At 39.3% G+C, this 20,417-nt stretch overlaps 1 protein-coding gene across 3 annotated transcripts in view; it reads right to left on the reverse strand.

Moving 5' to 3' along the window:
* Window positions 1-20,417, reverse strand: part of PHAF1 (phagosome assembly factor 1) — a 36,051-nt gene that overhangs the window by 8,560 nt on the left and 7,074 nt on the right. For all 3 annotated transcript variants that reach the window (XR_010029382.1, XR_010029381.1, XM_063167844.1), the window contains exons 3-12: window positions 18,862-18,945; window positions 14,149-14,192; window positions 13,777-13,856; window positions 9,190-9,284; window positions 6,600-6,697; window positions 4,948-5,060; window positions 2,831-2,964; window positions 2,092-2,175; window positions 1,313-1,395; window positions 482-525 (exon numbers count right to left, since the gene is read on the reverse strand). Coding sequence is in view for 1 of the 3 variants with exons in the window: in XM_063167844.1 (XP_063023914.1) it covers window positions 482-525; window positions 1,313-1,395; window positions 2,092-2,175; window positions 2,831-2,964; window positions 4,948-5,060; window positions 6,600-6,697; window positions 9,190-9,284; window positions 13,777-13,856; window positions 14,149-14,192; window positions 18,862-18,945 (859 nt within the window). In the remaining 2 variants the exon portion in view is untranslated. The remainder of the gene's footprint in view (window positions 1-481; window positions 526-1,312; window positions 1,396-2,091; window positions 2,176-2,830; window positions 2,965-4,947; window positions 5,061-6,599; window positions 6,698-9,189; window positions 9,285-13,776; window positions 13,857-14,148; window positions 14,193-18,861; window positions 18,946-20,417) is intronic.

A 20,417-nucleotide genomic window follows, 5' to 3' on the forward strand; every position in this document is an offset into this window, starting at 1 on the left:
GTTATTTTTTAATAGATTTATAGATTTATTTTCAAGTGAACACAGACATACTTTATCTGTAGCACACAGAGCCAACATATCTGGACATTTATTTTCATTCCCAGATAAACCAGATTACATTAAATACCAGTGCACTGGACAGATGAGCTCAGACTAACACTGCCTTACAGATTTTGAGCCTCCAGGTACAAGGTAATTGATTTTAGCAGAGCAGCAGCATTACAGGATATTGTGATGTTGCAGCTAAATATTTGCATGATCCAAGTAAGTGAAGAGGTAGTGTAAGTAAAATCAGAGAACTGCTACTTTGCCTTGAAGTGTCTTTTCCACTTAAACAGAAACCTAATCCCAAAACTTCCTCTCTGTCTCAATGACTGTCACTGTTGGCATCCTCTGACAATGAAGGACAATTAGAGAGTGATCCCAGCTCCCCTTGGAGCCCTCTGTGCCCCCTGCAGCAGGACAGCAGGGAAATGCTCACCTCTCTTAATGACAAGTGGAATCTTGAATTCACAGCGATGGTAACTAGAAAGTGCAAATTGTAAAAGCTATTAGAGAACAGAGAAGCCAAGAAACTGCACAGCCACACACTTACAGCTCTTAATAATCCCTTTCATGAAAAGCCATATCAATAATAAAATGAAAGTGATGATCTATGATAGCAGATTATGTTCTCAGATTTTCAACATCAAAAAAGGCAGCAGCCTGGGAATGGCCTAATGCAATTCTTTAGAGGACACAAGAAGTCCTTTAGCATCAATTACTCTATTGTTACATTATTGTTACTCTATTGTTACACAGAGTGGATGGAGAAATACTTAGCTATGAAACAGCACTATAGATTTCTCTGTCATTAACTGCTTTTATCAGGCATCCAATCACTAATTCATAATCCTCCTCTAAAGAGTTTACACTTAGAAAGTATTGAAAATATGTTCAGAAAATGAGATTTTTTAATTACTAATTGAAATCATGTTAGGAAGAAAACAGCAATGTAGCTACCAGAAAATGGGCACTCTGGCTAATACAAAGTTGTCCTCTATCAAGAGTTTGCACATCATACCTGGATCAAGACCTACCTTATCTCATTCACTGCTTTAAGACATACTTGCCAGTATATATAAAGGCATTTAATAGTAAAAAGAAAATACTACAAAAAAAAAAAAGTTACTAATGATGTCTGCAATCTACACAAGTTCCTAGATACATCAAAGAGACTTAGAAAGTATCTTGTAATTCTATAAAGAGAATGTAAGATTTCCTTTTCAGTTGTTTTAATGTACTCTTTAATGGATGAGGACTGTACACTCACATGTTAAAGTTGTAATGACCAGGATAATTTGTATGCAGGACAAATTTCTTCACCTTGTGAGTGTTTGCATCAAAGAGAATATCCTGTTGAAGACAAAAAACAAGATGAAGCAATTTGGGTAAGAAGGGGTGTTCCCTAAACTAACCTGAGAGTATTTAAAATAGCCTCTATATAGAGTGACATACATTTATCTCACTGAAACTGAATCAAATTATGAAAAGTAGTATTTGAAAATAAGACTATTTGTAAATTCAAATAACACATTTCCTCCAGCACTCAATCACAACTGCAGCTTCATCTACTAATGTTGGCAAGTTTTCTGAGGAGGTCCTGTTTTTCTGCATATTATTTACAGTAATGTAAACTAAAGCAAAACAGCTGTAAGAAGAAAAATGAAGATTTAACTACACCCCACAGCTCAGCAAGCTTTCACAACTGATGCTATGGCACACTTGCCTCAGTTCTGTGGCACAGGGGCATGGATCTCAGGAACAAGAACTAGTTACCTATGCATCAGCTACTACAGAAAAAGGAGAAAACCTAAGAGGCTGCTAAAGTGCAAAGAGCCCTCCATCCACTGGTGGAGATAAAATGCTGCTGATTAAATTTGTAAGTGTTAAAGCAAAGTCAAGTGAAGCTTTTCATATCCAGAGATTCCTAAGGCAGCAATCAAGAGCTTTGCAGCCTCTCATTTCCCACAGACTTTAGCCTCCTGAAAGGATTGCTGTGTAACTAAATCAGAAGTTTACATGAATTGTTCAGGGAAGCTTTCCACTCACCACTCCAAGTGTGAAATAATTGAAGAAGTAGTCATTGCACTTTGATGGGACCTGCTTGTGGGGCGAGGGCGAATGGATTTTCATCTGCAAGAAATACACTTTTCAGATGCATGCAATAATGGTTAAAGATTAATACCTTTAATAACAACTCTACATTCAAACAAATTGCTATGATCTCATTTGAAACCTTTGTTCAACTAAGGATGATACTGTGCTTCATGACAGGACGACCACCTGCTTGCAGCAGGCACAGTATCACATCAGCTATTTCAGTTATCATAATTAAAGGTTTACTTACATTATTAAAAGGTCATAATTAAATCATAATTAAAAGGTTTACTTAGATTATGCTGTGTAAAAGCATTAGGAAAAGATCAAAGTGTATACTGAGGTTATTTTACATACACTATAAGTGAAAAAAATAGGCAGCACACACTTGCTAAGGCACATTTGGGATACAAAAGCACTCCCATTTGTAACTATTCTTAATCCAGTTAACATTACATTTATTTTAAAAATCAAATTGTGTAAACAGATTTGCATCAATTTAGAATTTAAAAAAGCTTCTTAAAGCCTATTACATAATGGTTCAGCCTGGTCTATAACGTCAAGCAATATGCTGAGCACTTGTAATTTGTGCTACATGGAAGTTCAACTTCACTGACCTTGCCAAACACAAGCACTATGATGAGACTGAGACACCAATGAACAAAGTCTGTGCCTGAATGAATTCCCTCACCTTGTCTTCAGACTTGTAGAAGACTTTGTGTGGAGAGCCCAAGGTGCTGAGCACATCCTGGCAGGAATCACCGAAGTACACGCAGCGCTCGAATACCCGCATCTTGGCATCAGCTAAAACACCTGGGCCACAGCCTGAGGAACAGAAAACAGCTCTACATCCATCCCTCCTGATCACAGATACATCACTAAATCAACACTAAAAGGTTAGTATCATTCCTCTATTTATCACAAACCAAACAGCTGCATTCCTCAGACAACAGTGCCAAACTAAATTTAACCATTTACTTTGCAGCAGCGCAAATATTTCTTATCAGAGCAGTGCATGTGCTGATTGTTGCATGGTTCCCCATTTCCACCTCCAATTTCAGCCATACTACCTTCACTTCCTTGCCATTCACATGGACATGACTTGGTTTCCCAGCCCATCTCAATTTGATCAGCTGGCTATTAGCAGTAAATAGCAGGAATTATTTCTATCCCTAGAATATTCTACTTTAGCAGCTAGAGATTTACCTCCAGCTAAAATCATCAAGTGCATGAAGTGAAATCCCTCACCTACATAACTATCACAAAACACACATTCTTTACTCAAGATTCCCATAACTTACTAAATCAACAGCAAGTATATCCCTGTGCAAACAACATTAAAGCAGATCTTATTGAATAGCCATTACACAGATGAATTGCTGACAAATGTTACCAGATTTGAGGAAATGGAAAGATGTTGCAGTGTGTGAGTCCACTCGCTTTCAGGAATGCAGCATCTTACATTTACAAGAATGCAAGGACACATATGCAGCAGTTACTGCAAAGCACAGGATGTGCTCTAAATACACACTTAGCTTTCCTCACTATGCATTATTTATGTAGCTAGTTACCCACTACAATAAATCAGAAAATCCAATTCACTCATCCTTGATTTCTTAAGCAACAGTAACTTCAAAATAATACACAGGCAGAGAAACTTGAGCTAGAACAGGTGTGTAATATATTTTACAAGAGTTTCTACAAACTTTGCAAGATAAGAAGGAGAACGTGTCCAGATTGCCTCTGTGCAAGTTTGTCTGAACATCAGTGATATTTTAATAATTATTTTACTCATCAACAATATTTCCTTTAAACTGCATGCATATACATTTTTAACAAAACTTGACACTATACATGTCCAATTTCACAAAATCATTTACATAATTATGATGCTATAGCTAACTCCTTCCCTAGTACATGAGGCAATATGTTCTCTACACTAGACAGCTCTACCTCTGTAATAAGAGATGCAAAGTAGGTTGAAAATATCTGCTCCTTTTTTACTCTTCATCTATAATTTTCTTTTTTCAACTTTTGCATATTGCGGGTGTATTCCAAATGTCTCCTCAATATACGTAGAGCAAGCAATCAGGACAGGTGAAAAGCTGAGCCTCCTAATGAAAATTGTTAAAAATTGTTTTTCTTAAAAACACTGTCAAGTCTCAAGTTATGGTAACTGAACAAGACTCCTTTGCAGCTGTTAAATCTGCCCTAATTTCTAAGCACCCTCCCATCTCTGAAAGCACATAAAAAAAGAGACTCATCAGCCTCTCTTCACTTTCACCACTGTCTTCTACAGTAAATGAAAACAGAACTGAATGGGAATTGCAGTTTAATGCTGCAGCATTAATGTAGTCACTTGCTAGCACTTTAAAAAGCCTTCCAGATTTAATCACAAGAATAGCAACACCATACAGCTCCCTGGAATGTCAGAAAAAGCATATGTACACAAGCTTTCTTGGTTTGTCATGGGTTTTTTAAGTGATGTACTGAGAACAGTGATCTGTTTTCTTCTACATACATCTGGAGACAAATTCCATTTCTGCACACATATTCTAAGAACTCAGAACATGTGAGGGCTCCAGTTCCCAGTAATTTCTCCAGAGTCAGGAAAAAGCAGCATTGAGCAGGTTCATCTTCAAACAGATTTAACTGGGTTTTGTTCCAATAATTCAAAGTAAAGTAGATAGAACAGTTTGAAATCCCTTACTAAATCACTACAAATAACTTGTGCTTAATTTACACAGGTTTATACCCTTATTTCCCTGAGGGGAACAAGCAGTGCAATGTTCTGAGTTTCTCCAGTACCTGCAGTGAGGAGGCGAAGCCGCAAACCTGAGGGGCCGGTTCCATCGCGCAGAACGTCGACGTTCTCAGCATACACATTCCCAAGGAAACAGCTGAGAGGCATCAAGGGAGCCCTGAAACCAATCAAACAAAATGTGCACAGGATTTGCTTCACCTTCAAATTTTCCTCTAACAAGCTGGTACCAGTTCACTGGAACAGAGCACATTAATTTTGACAAAGCTGCATGTAACAGAGACTGAAGATTAAAAGTTTTATTAAACATAAGGATCAGAAAGCATGGGGGAAAAGAAGAGGAACAAGTCAGCACTCAAATGCAAGATCTTTACCATTCATGAAAAAAACCAGCAAGTTTCAAAGACTCCAGGAATTAAGGAATTATAGAAACTGTACCTAGCCTTTGGATATCGCCTATGAGGAAATGTCAGCTCAGATTTCTCTCAGGGAAAATGAAATTGTGGAGTGTTTAGAGCTAACTTTCACCCAAATGCAGCAAAAGAGCTTTCTCTGTGATGCTCCCACTGCTCTTGGGAAGCTACTGCATAGCCCAAAACATGAAATCAGTTTGTGCAGGTACACCCAAGGTACCTGTGCTTCTTTACTTGGGAAGTTCTCAATTTAATTCAACACCAACATTATTTTAGAAAATAATCACAGTCCCAAGTGAGATATTTTTAATTGAAAGGCATATTTTCTGTATATCAACTTGTATGTGCTCCCTAAAATTCCCTGTTCTTATGCTCCTCCTCTGGGTGAATGACAAGCTAGAAGTTGGGCTTTGAGCTCTCTCTTACACACACAACAGAGCCCCATGCAACAATCATGCTTTCACTAAAGCTCACCATATCACAGATGGGCACAGACAACAGCACTTTTCTCAAGTGCACTTATTTCTAATTAAGAGACAATGTCTGCATAAACTAAGCTCCCTCCCTTCTGAGCAGTGTTTATCTCCTGGCCTTAAAACTCAACTGTCTCTCTGAGAAAAATACCCTCTTATCAGTTTGGGTATTTCTAAGATTAGGGATCTTGGAATCCTAGAATGATTTGGGTTGGAAAGGACCCTAAAGAACATCAAATTCTAGCCCTCTGCCATGGACAGAGACTGCTTCCACTAGACCAGGTTGCTCAAAGTCCCATCCAGCCTGGCCTTTAAGATAATAAACTCAGTCAGGTATCTGCAAATACATTGAACATATGACAGATTATGCATATGGCATAGTTTATTAATTTTGTTTAGTAAGAGAATTTAGGACTCTTAATAGGGCCCTGCCATGACATACATATTATCAATATCCTACAAGCTTACAGACTGCCTACACCAAGCTTGATTTGCATAGGAAGAGGTCATCAGCACAAACAAAATCTAGAGGAAGAATAGCCTTAACATGGTGTTACTAAATTCACAATGTTCCCTACTTTAATTCATTTTCAGGTCAACTGAACTTGCCTACTACAGCTGAACCAAGCTCATTTACAGGAACATAAATCAAACCAATGTTTCATTACAAGGGCTGAGGACAACACCTACAGAAATCCGAATTATCTAAAGGCATTCTGAAGATCCAAAGTGAACTAAAAAAATACACTATTGTATTTAGCAATGGCAAAGCACTAAATAAATGAGGGAAAGAGCAGGAGCAGCTGCACATACTTGGTGTCCTGCAGGCTGTTCCCATTGTAGATGTACATGCGTTTCACAGTCGCGCCGTGCGGGATTTGCAGAGAGGCCAGACCATGGGCAAAGTTAGGCTGGGGAAACACAAAATCACTCTTGTTATACACCACAGCAGACACCTCAGCTTCAGAAGACACTTTCAGACACTTCAGGTCAGAAATTGCTTTAGAGATGCTGTATATGCTTACCAATTCAAGCAAGTCTCTAGCCAAAGACAAGGGGGCAAAATAACAGAAAACCCAAGCTTCTAGGTGGTGTTTCTACATATTCCACCACTCCTGGATTCCTGAGCTGGAGTGAAACACTCAGCATGTTCATTCATCAAAAGATGCCACTAGTCTGACAATTAGTCACTGTGTGAACTGAGAATTCAAGTCTTTCCTTGGTTTCATCATGGGCAGCTAGCAATTTTCAAGTATTTGTACTGATACACTGTTGTATTTAAGGTCTAAGAAATCATCTGTCTTAAAGGAAAACTTCCCTTTTTTGTCTCCCACTGCATTAATTTCTGCCTTTTAACATTTTTGCTGGTTCCCAAGATGCTTTATCTGATGAACAGAAACTTGTTCATTAACTAGATTTTCCATTCTCCTTATCACCACATTCTTACACATACTGTTTTGACAGGGATTTGAGTGCTCTCATCAAATAGAAAGCATGTTAAGGAAGTCAGATTGACTCTTACTGCACTAGAAGAAGGAATTTCTTTCAATTCTGAATGTGACAGGACATTCAAGACCAGTAACATACTTTGCTGTCACCAGACAGAAAAAAAACCCTATCTTTGTCACAAGCAGTCAACAAAAACAAGATGCACAATATGCAAACTATTACCTGGTCTACTTTAGCAGGCATCACATAAGGTAAACACACACACAAAAAATTCTTAGGAAAAACATTAACCTAGAACAATAACTTTCAATGCTGTAGATATTAAGAAAGGAACCTCCATTACCCAGCAAATATAGAGACGTCCCAATTTCAATTCTCATCCTGAATTTGCCCAGAATATTAATACCTTTTGCTTCTTAAAGAACATGAAACTACAGATTATTGAAGCGAGCAAAGGTTTTCATGTTCTCCTCACCTGCAGCTTGTTTCCAGCTATACAATAAACTCCAAAGTTTTCTTCATAGTTTTTCCATTTCCATAAGCAGAAGATTATACTGCTTTGCTAAGTAGCTTAGCATTCTTATACCATCTTCCTTGAACTTGACAGATTCAAATTTGACTTCCCTCTGCAATCTTTTCTAATGTTCCTCTCTAAAAACTTTCACAAAGACTTGTCTTCCCTGTGGACTGTTTCATAGTGCTATGTTTTCAAAACAATCCTACTTTTACCTGTTCCTGGGGAGACTTTGGCATTACACTCTTTGCAAAGAACATTTTACTAACCTCACTAGAGCAACTGAATGAGACACTTGGAGAATGCAAAATTACTTTCTCCATTGTTCCATCAGTTTGATTTTCACATCTTTTAGGTAGTCCTGCAAAGAGCAGGGAGTAGGTCTCAATGATGCTCCTACAGGTTCCTTCCAACTTGAGATATTTTATGATCTTTTCAAATCTTTGGTGAAACAATTTACTTCCTCAGTAGCTTGGCTATTTCATTCACCAATGCCCTGGGAACTCTTGCATGAAAACAAGCAGGACTAGTCTTTGTTGGGGCATTCTTTTTGTTTGCCTTATTAGGCTTCTATTCACCTTCCCATCTGAAACCCAACTGACCTTCACTGCTGCTGAACAATAACTTCCCCTGGTTACCCCCTGTGACATGTCAACCACAGCCACTAAAGCACTAAGCTGTGACAAAGAACATGTGTCATTATGTGGGTTGATTTCTTCTTTGTTTTGGCTCTTTATATGCTCCTTTATTTTAATGCTTTTTAACTGGTCAATGCAGATTATACAACTGAGAGCATTTCCATCTTCACACAAACCAAGTTACACATACATTTTCATTAGTACAGAAGGAAACCACAGAGGACCTGATCTTGTTTCCACTTTAGACGGGAATTTCCAAAGATTTCAGAGAATGCAGTAATGTATTTAATTATTCAGTAACTCATCCAAACATTTGGTGAATATGCAAACAGGCATTACAAATAAAACTCATTCATTTGGCTTGCTAGAAGCACTCGTACTGAAGGGCACTTAAAGAAGAAAATGTGTTTTATGAAGTCTATCCTACTTTAGTTGCATAATCACTTCAATGAGATTCAAAAATATCTGATAAAAGAACAGCCTCCCAGTAGATTGCTTAATATTTATGTATTTGCATAGACAGCATTCATATTTTTAGACAACTCCTTTTACCAACAGAATTGCTAGTCCCAGTTCATGATGCAAGCAAAACCCCTAATCACACGCCTTTTGTCAACAGGAAGTAAATTTTTAACTTTGAGATGGTTACACAGCATTAATAAGAACACAACAGAGGAGTTCAATTCCTTCCAAATTACTGGTTTCTTTTGTTTGCAAAAGACAGCAAGACACCATGTAGGTGATACTCTGCGAGTACCATGGAGGCAAAAACACCATCCATTAACTAAGAATGATTGCTGACCTCGTATTTCGGGGTTTCAGTCCAGGAGTCCAACTGAAAAGAAAACGACAGTCCTCTGAAATTGAGGTGAAAGAGTTGCTCAGCTGAGTTATACACTAGAAGGGAAAAGAAAGTAAAAACACAGTTACCAAAATAATCTAAGACTTCTCCAGTTCGTATCTAACAGCACCTTCATCACCTCAATGAATCTCAGAATGCAGGAGGAACACAATTACACTGGACAGTAACAGTTTGCTTTTAATTTCATGCAGTAAAAATACAGCAATAAGAGAAACCATAGATTCATTGCAGTTGCCTCTGCAAGCCTGCAGGCACTAACCTATCCCTAACAATACAATTATACAACATGACACAATCAATTATACCTTAATATCTCTAAGGTAGTTTAAGTAGCCACTGTTGGTACAGAACAATTCTGTTCATTGTTATGTAAAACATTGTACAGTGTTAGCCAGAAAGGCTTTGAGAGAGATGTGCACAAACACTGATAACTTCCTCTTTCACACATGGGGAGTTCAAAGGAGAGCTCACCCTGTGACCTGCATTTCCACCTCTCTCCCCAGGAGGAGCTCCCATGCCCCAGTCAGCTCCTGCATTCCCGGGTAACACTGACACAGCCCAAGGAGGAAATGCTTCAGACACACAGGTCCTAGGCCATTTACAATGATAATTAAAAATAGCATCACCAGAAACAGCAGCCAGCCAGTCAGCTCCCACAAAGAGCACTAATAAATTAGAGCACGCACAGACTTCCAGCTGTCACCACATCACGAGATGTCCTGATTCACTGCAATCAATTGCACAACATCAACTATGAAAACAATAAATGTGGTCCCAGCACTTACTCTAACAAGACACACTGTTTTCTGAGACTGTGGAAAGATTAAAAAACAATCCCCGAAGACTGAGAGCTTGGGAACTGTTTTAGGATTGATTTTATAAACTCCAACCTGTGCCCAGTAGCCACTGGGGGAACAGAGTGTTCTAGTAACACACAGGATCTGACAGCTTGAAAACACCAGAGGCTTAAAACAATAAAAGAACCCTCTAAAAGAGAAGCTGCTTTCTTCCACTTTACCAAAGGAATACCAAAGGCTCAAAATTCCCTTTTTTCTTACAATGTTATATTTAAAATGACATAGCATAGAGAGAAAATGCATATAAAGAAATATTTTATTCCCTCCCTCCCACAATGTCTTTCAAATGTTCAACTTAAAAGACATATCACAGGGTATCTGGACAATGCCAGGCCACCCAGGACAGAAAAATAATAGTTGAGCAATAAGCATTAAACTTTCAAAAGTTATCATTTGCCTTTTCTACAGAATGTGCTGGCTAAGAGTCTTTTCCATGCTTGTCACTGAAAGGAAAACGTGTGGAGAGAGGGAAATGTTTTGATCGGCAGGAAAATTATACAAATCTCTCTCATGTGATAAATTATGATACATCTTTTCCAAAGCCCACAGCCAGCTGGAGAACTATTTTTCCCCTAGTCATGCCAAGTGTGATATCTGATTATACAAATTGCATCAGTTCCCATCCCCTGCAATGTTTGTGGATGCTTGGGTTTAAAGGGCAAGGAATTTTTTTATTTTTGGGAAGTTCTCTCATGTCTCTCTCAAAACCATAGATCACAACCACATGACTGAACAAGGTAAGGATTTTTTGTACTGTTATTTTAAATTTCTTTTTATTCACACAGGTACCCTGCTAATTCCATTCAAAATTGCTGACAGAAGCAAAAAGACTGCTTCTTTTCTACTGCACTCTGGGTGGGGGATAAGGGAGGAGGTTTGCCTTCCAGGAAGGCAGCAGAGTGTGACCAGCTGGGAAATATTTCTGTAGAGCTGACAGGACAAAACCACCAACAGCAGCAAGGCTGCAAAATGGACACAGCTTTACTAAAAGCAGAGGCAGATCCAGAAGTCAATTCCTTCTGGTATCAAGCACAAGACTTTTCTGGCATCTTAGGGGAAGGTGAAGTCCCCTAAGAAGGGAAGTGAGTTAGAGAGCCAGAACACAGCAAGGCCTTTGGGAAGGAGGACTTTTTCTTCTACCTTATGACTTGAGCCCAACCCCACAGCCCTGGTCCTTGCTGAATGGCACTGGCACAAAGCCACATCCATGAGCACTCAGGACAGGATGTGGTTTCAATAGAGCCACTGGCAAAAGCAAGCCCTTCCCAGCAGGAGGTCAGGTCAGAGAATCATGGAAATGTGGGATAAAAATCTTGGCTTTGATGAAGCTGTTGACCTCCAAAGTGGTTGTATTTCAATAAGCCCCATGACAAAGATACTGCAATGTTTCAAACTACCATTAGCCAAAAAGTAATGAAGCTGATTGATTTTTATGATGACTCTTCTTTTTTAAAACCACTGATCTGGCAAAACCAAAAATGCTCACTGAAGGTTGGTTTCAACACAAAACTGTTGCTAACCTTTTGAAATTTATTTTGAAACGAGCACTGTATCCTGTTGCAGGAAAGTTCTGCTGCAACTACCTTGGTTTTAAGTGAAAGACAACATTTTGAGTGAAATTCCAGTGGAGGTTAGTTAACAGAGATAAAAAGCAAAATAAGTTTGAAGTGCTTGCATTGGGGGTTTGGAGGAGCACTAGCACAGAGGAGTAAAGGGATTGTTATATTCCTTTCATTCACGCAACCTAGTATTTAGTGCTTTGGTCGCATTAAGAGGAAGGTTTCTCCTCCCACCCCAGCTCCAATTTTTGTGGGACACAAAAACACCATCACCATCCTTCCCCCATGTTGAAAACCATTCTCCTTCTTCATACTGTTTCAGACAAGCCAAAGGAAAAAAAGAGTTATCAAAAACTTGAGTTGCACAATCCAGTTCAAACTGTTTGTGACAGGCAGCTTAATACAGAGCATTTAGTTCTGCTAAGTAGGCTGTTAATGGAAGAAGTATTTTTCCAATGAGGAAACTTGAATAAGCAAAAGCACTAGTGACATGGTAATAGAGGCCAGCATTTTAATAAATACATTTTCTTATCTACATGTCACTAGATGAAAAGATGTTATGAAAAACTGTCACCAGATGAAGCAAGCATGCAAGTCTTCTTAATTGAGTATGACAGATGCACAAGATCTGCAAATTCAGCACAAGGACACGTGGTGCCAAACTATGTTTTTAAGTGCTTGCATACAATTTTATGCAGTAATAAAATATGCTATCACTATCACAGGCAAAGTTTATGGCTAGATATGTATTTTTACAGTTCATAATACCACAATTTTGGAAGTGCTCCACTTCCACATATTTGCAAATAAACCATAATCACAGAACAAATAAAAATTATAACCCACCCAGGATATGGAACCACTTTTACCCTTCTTTATTTCTACAGTGTCTTGTACATACCATTTCCATAATAAATCTAACCATAGATTTCAGAGCTTCCATCTAAGAGGAACTGTTAATGCCAGGACCAAAATTTAGAAAGCTTAATTTTGGTCCTTGGAGTATTACAGCTAGAAATGTTCCAAGCTTCATTTATCTCAATCTGATATTCATCTACTACTGCAGGCTTTTATGCAATAATACTGCTCTACCCACATGACCCTCCCCAGTTAATAAATCCTGTTCTGTAATGTGCAAGATTGTCTGCAGAGAGCAGAGACAAAGGCTGGATATGCAATCACCATCCATCACAAAGAACATTCGCCTGTTTGGGATCAGCCTGACTACTGCAAATGGACTGGCTTCAGCTAAAAATAGAAAATGAGGCTCTGAAAATGGTATCTTGACTATATGGAGGTAAAATTCTTCCTTGTTGTGCCAGTTTGTGGCTCCATTTCTTGAAAGTTCACAGGCAGTTTAATTATGAAGTTCAAAAGTTTCTCCAGCACCTTATTTTCATGGCCTAGGAATCCTCTGAAATCCACTCCTCATTTTCATACATAAACCAGGAACTTACAGATGGTCTGGAAGCTGCAGAGAGGGGGAACAGCCAAGGGGCTGTGCAAGAGTCAGAGAGGGCTCAGCCAGGTGAAACAAACTTGTCCTGGTTCTGCTCCTGCTGCACATGGACTGAGTGCCCACCTCCCCAGTGGCCCAGCAGAGGAGGGGGCTCAGGAGGTGTGAGCCAGTCACACACAGCTCACGTGTGCTCCTGCCCAGCAGGGGAATAACACACTCACAGAGCATGGAGACTGAGCAAACAGCCCTGGCTGCCCCTGCACAGAGAGCTGCTCAAGGGTCTGTGCTCATGGCACACACAATCCCTAAGGATGCTGGAGAGCTGACTGTGCACAGGGATGTGTAACAACAACAAAGATCACCATTTTCTGGTACTGGCACTTCAAAACAGATCATCAATGACATCTGAATACAAACTCTGTGCCAGTGACTCTCTGCCTCACCATTTCCCTTTTAAAAAGGAGCCACAAGTGAATTGACAATACATTTTAGATGATTTCCCAGCAGTAAGAATATGACCATTCTGGAACACAGCTGCAGATCATATGACAACAGAACTGCCTACACATTGTTCAAGGCAGACACACTGGAAAGGATTCCTAGAAAGAAGTCTGTCAGGCTAGGTGTGCTTCTCAGAAAGTTTTTGGCTTACCTCCTGGATGTGTTGCTCCAAATGACTGATCAATTTGTTCTATGGTTGGAGCAATTGCCTGAGAGTTAAAATGGACACCACTGAAAAAGAAAACAGAATTAATCTGCCTGAAGGAAGCCAAACAGATGCTACAAATATTTACTAGTGGCAATACCACATTTAAATTTTAAGAAGTCTCCAAGACTGAAGAGTAAACTGGTAATTTAACTGAGTGCCATGTTCAAGAAAGGATGATTATGCACACTCCTTCATGACAGCTATTTTTGATTTTTAAAATGAATAATTGAAAAAATGAATTCAGGACTTTATAAAAGTGAGTAAAACCAGCCACTCTAACCAAGAGGAAATCATGGGAGGTCTTAAACCACTTACCAATATTTTAACTTCACCTTAGTCAAGTCATAAACTTCAATCACCTGAAACACAGGAAACAGAAACATTGCTACAGTTCAGACACTTGCAAATCATTACAGAGATAAATCCTTGTCAAAGGGCAAGAGTAGCTAGTGCTGCTTGCTCCCCTCCTTACAGAACTCTGCCATGATAAACCATAGTGTCAGAGATCAAACTCAAAAACTGACTCAACAACTGCACATCTGAAATAAGGCCTGAACACCCCTGGGTTCAGGAGAGAACCCCCATGTCCCATGTACATCAGCACTGCCTGCAGGAAGAAATCCTGTCACTGGCACATCAGGATCTTGATTTCTACAAAGTTTACTCAAACAAATTGAAAGGAAAGCAACACCAAGGATTAGCTAATTAGGGAATCCTCTGATGAATGTCAGCGGGCCATTCCCTGGGTGCTCCTATGAGCCTGAAGAATGCCTGTGAGGGCACAAAGGCCTCACACTGACTGCACTGCTGTAACTTTCCACCTCTTCTAAAGTAAAAGATGAACACAGCAAGGCTTAGCAGTAATATCTCATTTCAATTATACTTTAGATATCTTGCAACCTCACCAAGCATTACAGAAGACAATCAGAAGAACAGCCCATAAGGTATCAGGGCAAGCAATATATCCAGTTCTGATATTCAGAAAATGCTTTAAACCTCACTGAATATTCCAAGGAGATTTCCTCTCTGCAGAAAATATAAGATATGGATCCTTTGCTCTGAATAATTACTGCGAGCATGCATCTGAGACTGATGCCATATGATTTTTATGACTGCCACTGGATTTTGAGGCTATACTGGGCTTTAAGCAGATGATTTTTGGCAAGTAGCCATGGAAAAATACAAGCTTCTTCCACCTTACATATGTGTTCCTATGTCAGCAGGAAAAGAAAACACACAGCTCATAACCACCATAAAGCAAAGGTAAAACATGTTTTTGTTTTGTATAATCCTCCAACAAATAACTAGCAGATTCTGGCAGGACACACTTCAGCAATAGAATAAAGCAGAATTTCCCAGGGAGCTTGCTACCAAGTGTGGCTTTAAAGCCTAAAAATATCACCAGCTGAGAAGGAAGTCTTGGTTTTGGGAGATGCCCAGCAAATAACCCTAAATAAAACAACTTGCCATGTTTAAACCACTACCTCTATATATATTTAGAAAAAAAAAATCAACATTTAATGGCATTTCAAAATATAAGCAACAAGTAGAGCACAAAGCAAGTAACAAATTAACATTTTGGCAGAACCAACAAGACAAAAAACATCCTTCTTAATAAAATACACTTGGAATTATGCTTCTTGGAAAAACCTAGTTATCTAGTATTTTAATTCAAGTGCAGTTGACATGTCCAGATTTCCTTTACTGTTATTAAAGCCTATTAAAAAACAAAGGCTACTTTTATGAAAAGCTAGGACTGATTTTACTGTTTTTTTCAGTGCCCTTGCACATCTTTTCCCTCCACAAAATTTCTTCTGAAAATAGAGAGAACCAGCCCCACCCCAGATCTTGTTTTGCAGCCACTGCTGTGTGCACTGGGCATCCTCCTGAAGTTCTACCAAAACTGCACAGTGCAGGACAGAAGGATGAGCTGAACACCAGGAGCAGAGCACAAAGAACTGCAGGGGCACAAATGTGGTTTCCCCCCAGGAGAAACACCTGAGAGCAGCCAACAGGCACCAGTTTGCTAACAGACTCAAACAGATCAACTCAAATCAACATTTCTTTTTACCAACAGCAGGGGAATAAATGAGTAAAACATAGGAAAAAGTAATGGCAAAGGATCTCATAAGTCATGAAAGTTATAATGAAGACTAGGAAGACTAGGCCAGAGCACTTGAAAAAAAATTCTTCTCTAAATTACAGCAGCTACACTGCCAAAAGGACCAGTGTGATTCTGTGTGCAGAGAAGACCAAGGACTGCTCAGTGATGGGTTTACTACAAGTCAGAACACAGTTGCTTTAAATGAGGAAAAACTGATGTTTCCTCACACTCACTTTTTGATAATTACTACAAAGACTCACAAAAATGTTCAGGTGTCTGTTACCAGCAATAACAGACCAATGCTATGAAAGCCAACTCTGTCTCCACCTCAGAGGGAGGACACAGGAGAGACCTTACTGCTAAAATTCCTCTCAGAACCTGGTCCTGGATCTACCAATTCACATCAGCAACATCTCCTGCAATGCTTTGGCTACTGAAGGTGTCTTTCTCCTTCTCCCTGAAAAAAGGGAGGAAACTTCTCAGGAATATTGCTGACTTTATTCCTGCACCAGCTTCCTTGGAATTGCCAAGATTTTCCATCCTAGGAGCCTATATTTCAATCTCTTTCACACTTTCATAGCAAGTGTGTACTAAAAAAAAATACACAAAGAATAAAGGCCTCCTGATTTTTCCAGTATTGCTGCTGCTGAGCAACACTGAAAACACAGTCACACCATCTTAAAAACAGGCATTACTTACTTTACACCTACTGTATCTTTTTACAAGTGCTGTTGCTCCCTTCTGAACTGATCCCATTGGATTTCTTCTAGAAAGCTTTCTGGACACTTTTACAAGTATGAGTTTTCATAGCCCTGTATGCATTTACACAGCTTGACTATTCATAGTTCAAACAAACAAACAGAAGTATCACTAGACCACTGAACCACAACAAAATAGAAGAGATTGTTTCAAAAATAAAAATAATACAGGAAAAACAAACCTAAAAACACATACCAGAAGAGTTTGGGGTTTCTATTTTTTTTTTCTTTAAAACTACTTTTTAAACACAGGCAAGCATGGGAAAAAAAGCAAGAAATGCAGAAAGGCAAGAAAAGCTGCTGCTTGGTTCTTAGCACACTGGGTGTGACAAAATCAGACCCTCAGAAACTGGAGATGAAGATACATGGTATACATTACTTACAGCACCTCAAAAACACTACAGGATTGCAACATTGCCCAGAAAAGCCAACAAGCAAGCCATGTACTTGAAATCACCATGCCAACTTTTAATTCAGTCTCCTGCAGAATTACATCCAGTTAGAAAGATTCTGTACAGCTGACATTTTCAAGATATTATCTTAAAAACTGTGAGCTCACATACACAGTCTGAATAAGTAAATTCAAAAACTTGTTAAAAAAGAGAATACCTTTATTATAGAAAGATTTCATGAACAGAAACTACCATAAGGCAATTATAAATACAAACAGAAATTTGGGGGGGGAAAGTGCTCAGTTGTCCCTCAGCTGAGCTCAATTTGAACCAAAAATTTTCTTCAAAATGTGTATTTTTATAATATATTTTTAATAATATAAATATATTATATTATAATATATTTATATTATAAATAATATAATAATATTAAATTTTTTTATATAAACCTTTTTAGAAAAATACAAGCACACCATGGTGTTACAGCCTATTCTTAGAGAAATGAGTACTAATCTGAGTTGCTATTCAACAATTTGATATATATATATATAAAGAGCCTGAGTTTCAGCTGATAGCACATGCTTCTCTCCTACAGTAATTTTTAGGATAAAGCAATGGCTGAACTTTGGAGAGGGGTATTTTTCTGCTGGTTTTATTTTAGATGTGAGTAAAGGGCAGAGGGCACCACCTCCCACTGTTCCAAACCCTGCAAGTATGGATGTGAGCACCATATTCCAGACTTACCTAAACTGTAAGCATTCCATTTTTTAGCATCACACTTAACTCCACACTTCTGCTTTCACATGTCAAGCAGCACAGCAGTTAGAGCAGCTCACTCTCACCCAATTAGCCAAATCAACACCTAAACACTTCTGTCACACAGAAATTTACACCCACCAGGTGAGAACCAGTGACAATTATTCAGCACAGCTGGTCTGGAGGAAAGGACCAATCTGAATATCAAAGGTGTTACACATAGATATTTTAAAGGCTTCAGTTGAGAGGTTTTCAAAATTTTCTACCCATGTAGTCATAGCTCTACAATTGCCCACTTTGTATGGATAAACAAACCCCTTCCATTACAAACACCTTGCAAGGATAAATGCCATGGGAAGGCAGTGACCAGCCTGCCTTTTGTTTTGCACCTTAACTACACCAAGCATCCTTGAGAGATGCAGATCAGCTCTTGGTCACCTAAAAGCACAAAAGCAGAACTGAAGACATCAATTGCGAGAATCAAAACCCATCCAGAACAAACTGAAGTCAGTGCAGGAGCCAGCTGCTCACCAGAGGCCTGGATGTGGTTTTCTGGGGGGATCACACACTCACAGCCACACAAGCACTCTGCAAAACTACCTTAAATGAAAACCGTGAATAGGAGGAAGTTTAGCTTCATAAATAAAATGGCAGCCTAGATAAAGGAACACCCTGGGCAGGAAACAACACTGTCTGGCTTGCATTAATGATTATGTGATTTCAAACCCAAGGCTCAGCTTTAGTAAGGGCCTTGTGCATTTCTGTGCCACTCAAGATGGGTGAGGCCACACTGCACCACCACATTTCTGTGGCACTTGTACATCCCAGAGCACAGCTAAGATGTCTTACTTACAAAGATTTAAATCTTAAACCGAAAAAATGCAGTTCATAATCACAGGAGAGCACTCCACTTAAGACAAATTAAATGTCTACAGGAGCCACTTATGCTCTGCTAAGTGTCAATACATCCCAGGGCTTTGGTGTGCATTGTCTGCTTGCAGGAGGAGTGTTTCATTACCTTAAGTCTCTGATTGAAAGCATCAAACAGCAGTTTGATTCCATCCTGAGTCAGGTTAAGGATGAGGTCATGGCTAAGAGGTGACTGTAAAAACAAAGAAAAAAGCTGTTAGGCTTCTAATTTCAAGACTTCTTTGTTAAGATATACATCACTGTAAAAGTATAAATTGGTTACTTTGGAAAAACAAAACAACCTCAGAAAACAATCACTTGTTCAATGAATAAGCATAACTAAAATACATTTGACCAGATCTCTCAAACCTTCCATTTCCTTATGAAAAGAAATAGAAGTCCCTGTATAATATCTGTGCCCTGCAAAAACTCCTAAGAGTACTTTGACCACTACTGTAAGTGGGGAAAAAAAACCCAACAAAACCTCAAAACAATACAAGTCCCAACTCCATTTAAAAAAAAAGAAAAACAAATAAAACCCCACCTTGAAAATTAACATTCCCAGTTTAGCATCAGAGATTTCATCATCCAGGGAGAGCCTCTATTGAATTCTTGGTGCACAAAAACACCAAGGCTCACATCAGAGCCAGGGATGTGCTTGACAAAGAGATGGCTTTCCACTTCAAAAATCAAACTGTCACAGTCTTTTTTAGGCCTCAAAAGGAAGGCTTCAGACTCTCATGTTGTGAATTTAGGTTTCCTTAGTTACTGTGAATCATAACAACTAAAGGCTTAATTTGCAGTCTGCTGGAGTCAATAGGAGACATTCCTCTGGCTTTGCTGGTGTCTGTATAGGCTCTGCTGGGGAAGCTGCTCCTGCTCCACCAGGGCAGTGCACACAGACACAGCCACTTGGCCCCAGTTCAGCTTTTTGATCATGCACCATCTAAAGCACATTTGGTTCAAAATGCTCTATCCCCCACAGCTGTCTCAGAGGAGAATGGCAGGCAGGCAGCAAGATTCATGCCCTAGAACTGCACCAGGCAGTTTGCTAGCTAAAAAACAGAATGGGGATGGACAGCTGGGGCAAATAAAGGCTTCTAAAGTGGACAGCCACACCATACAGCCCTTTCATGAATAAACCATACGCTATCTTTGCTCTACTCAGAGGAGCTCTGAGGTTTGACTGCCAAAAGCCCAATTTTCATCTTCAATTTTCTCACATCACCACTGTCTTCTAGCCTTGATATTTTCTGAGCATTTCCAAGTGCATCATGTCCCACCCCTCCCACAACCATGCAGCCAAGTAATCAGTTCCTAGACCTCACATCACTAAGTTAAAACAAGCCATGGGGCTTTCCATCCCCTGTGATGCAGATTTCCTGTTCCCCTGGGTCACTGCAGCAGCTTTTCCTGAAGCTGGTCCAGTTGGAGTCCATCTTTTCTGAACACCAGTGAGCTGCTGTGCCAACTCTGTCCTAAATGAAACTTCCACAACACTTCACACACTGCCATCAACTGATGGCACCTCACTCTTGCTGACAAACCTTTATGGCTCTGTGCAGAACTGAAGCAGCATTGCAACAGAACTACAAGCATGAGATAAAAAGGCCTAATGTTGATCATGGCAGTCATTTTCTAATCCCTTATAAATCTAATTTAGAA

This window comes from Melospiza melodia, chromosome 13 (assembly GCF_035770615.1).
Source record: "Melospiza melodia melodia isolate bMelMel2 chromosome 13, bMelMel2.pri, whole genome shotgun sequence".
Classification (NCBI taxonomy): Eukaryota; Metazoa; Chordata; class Aves; order Passeriformes; family Passerellidae; genus Melospiza; species Melospiza melodia.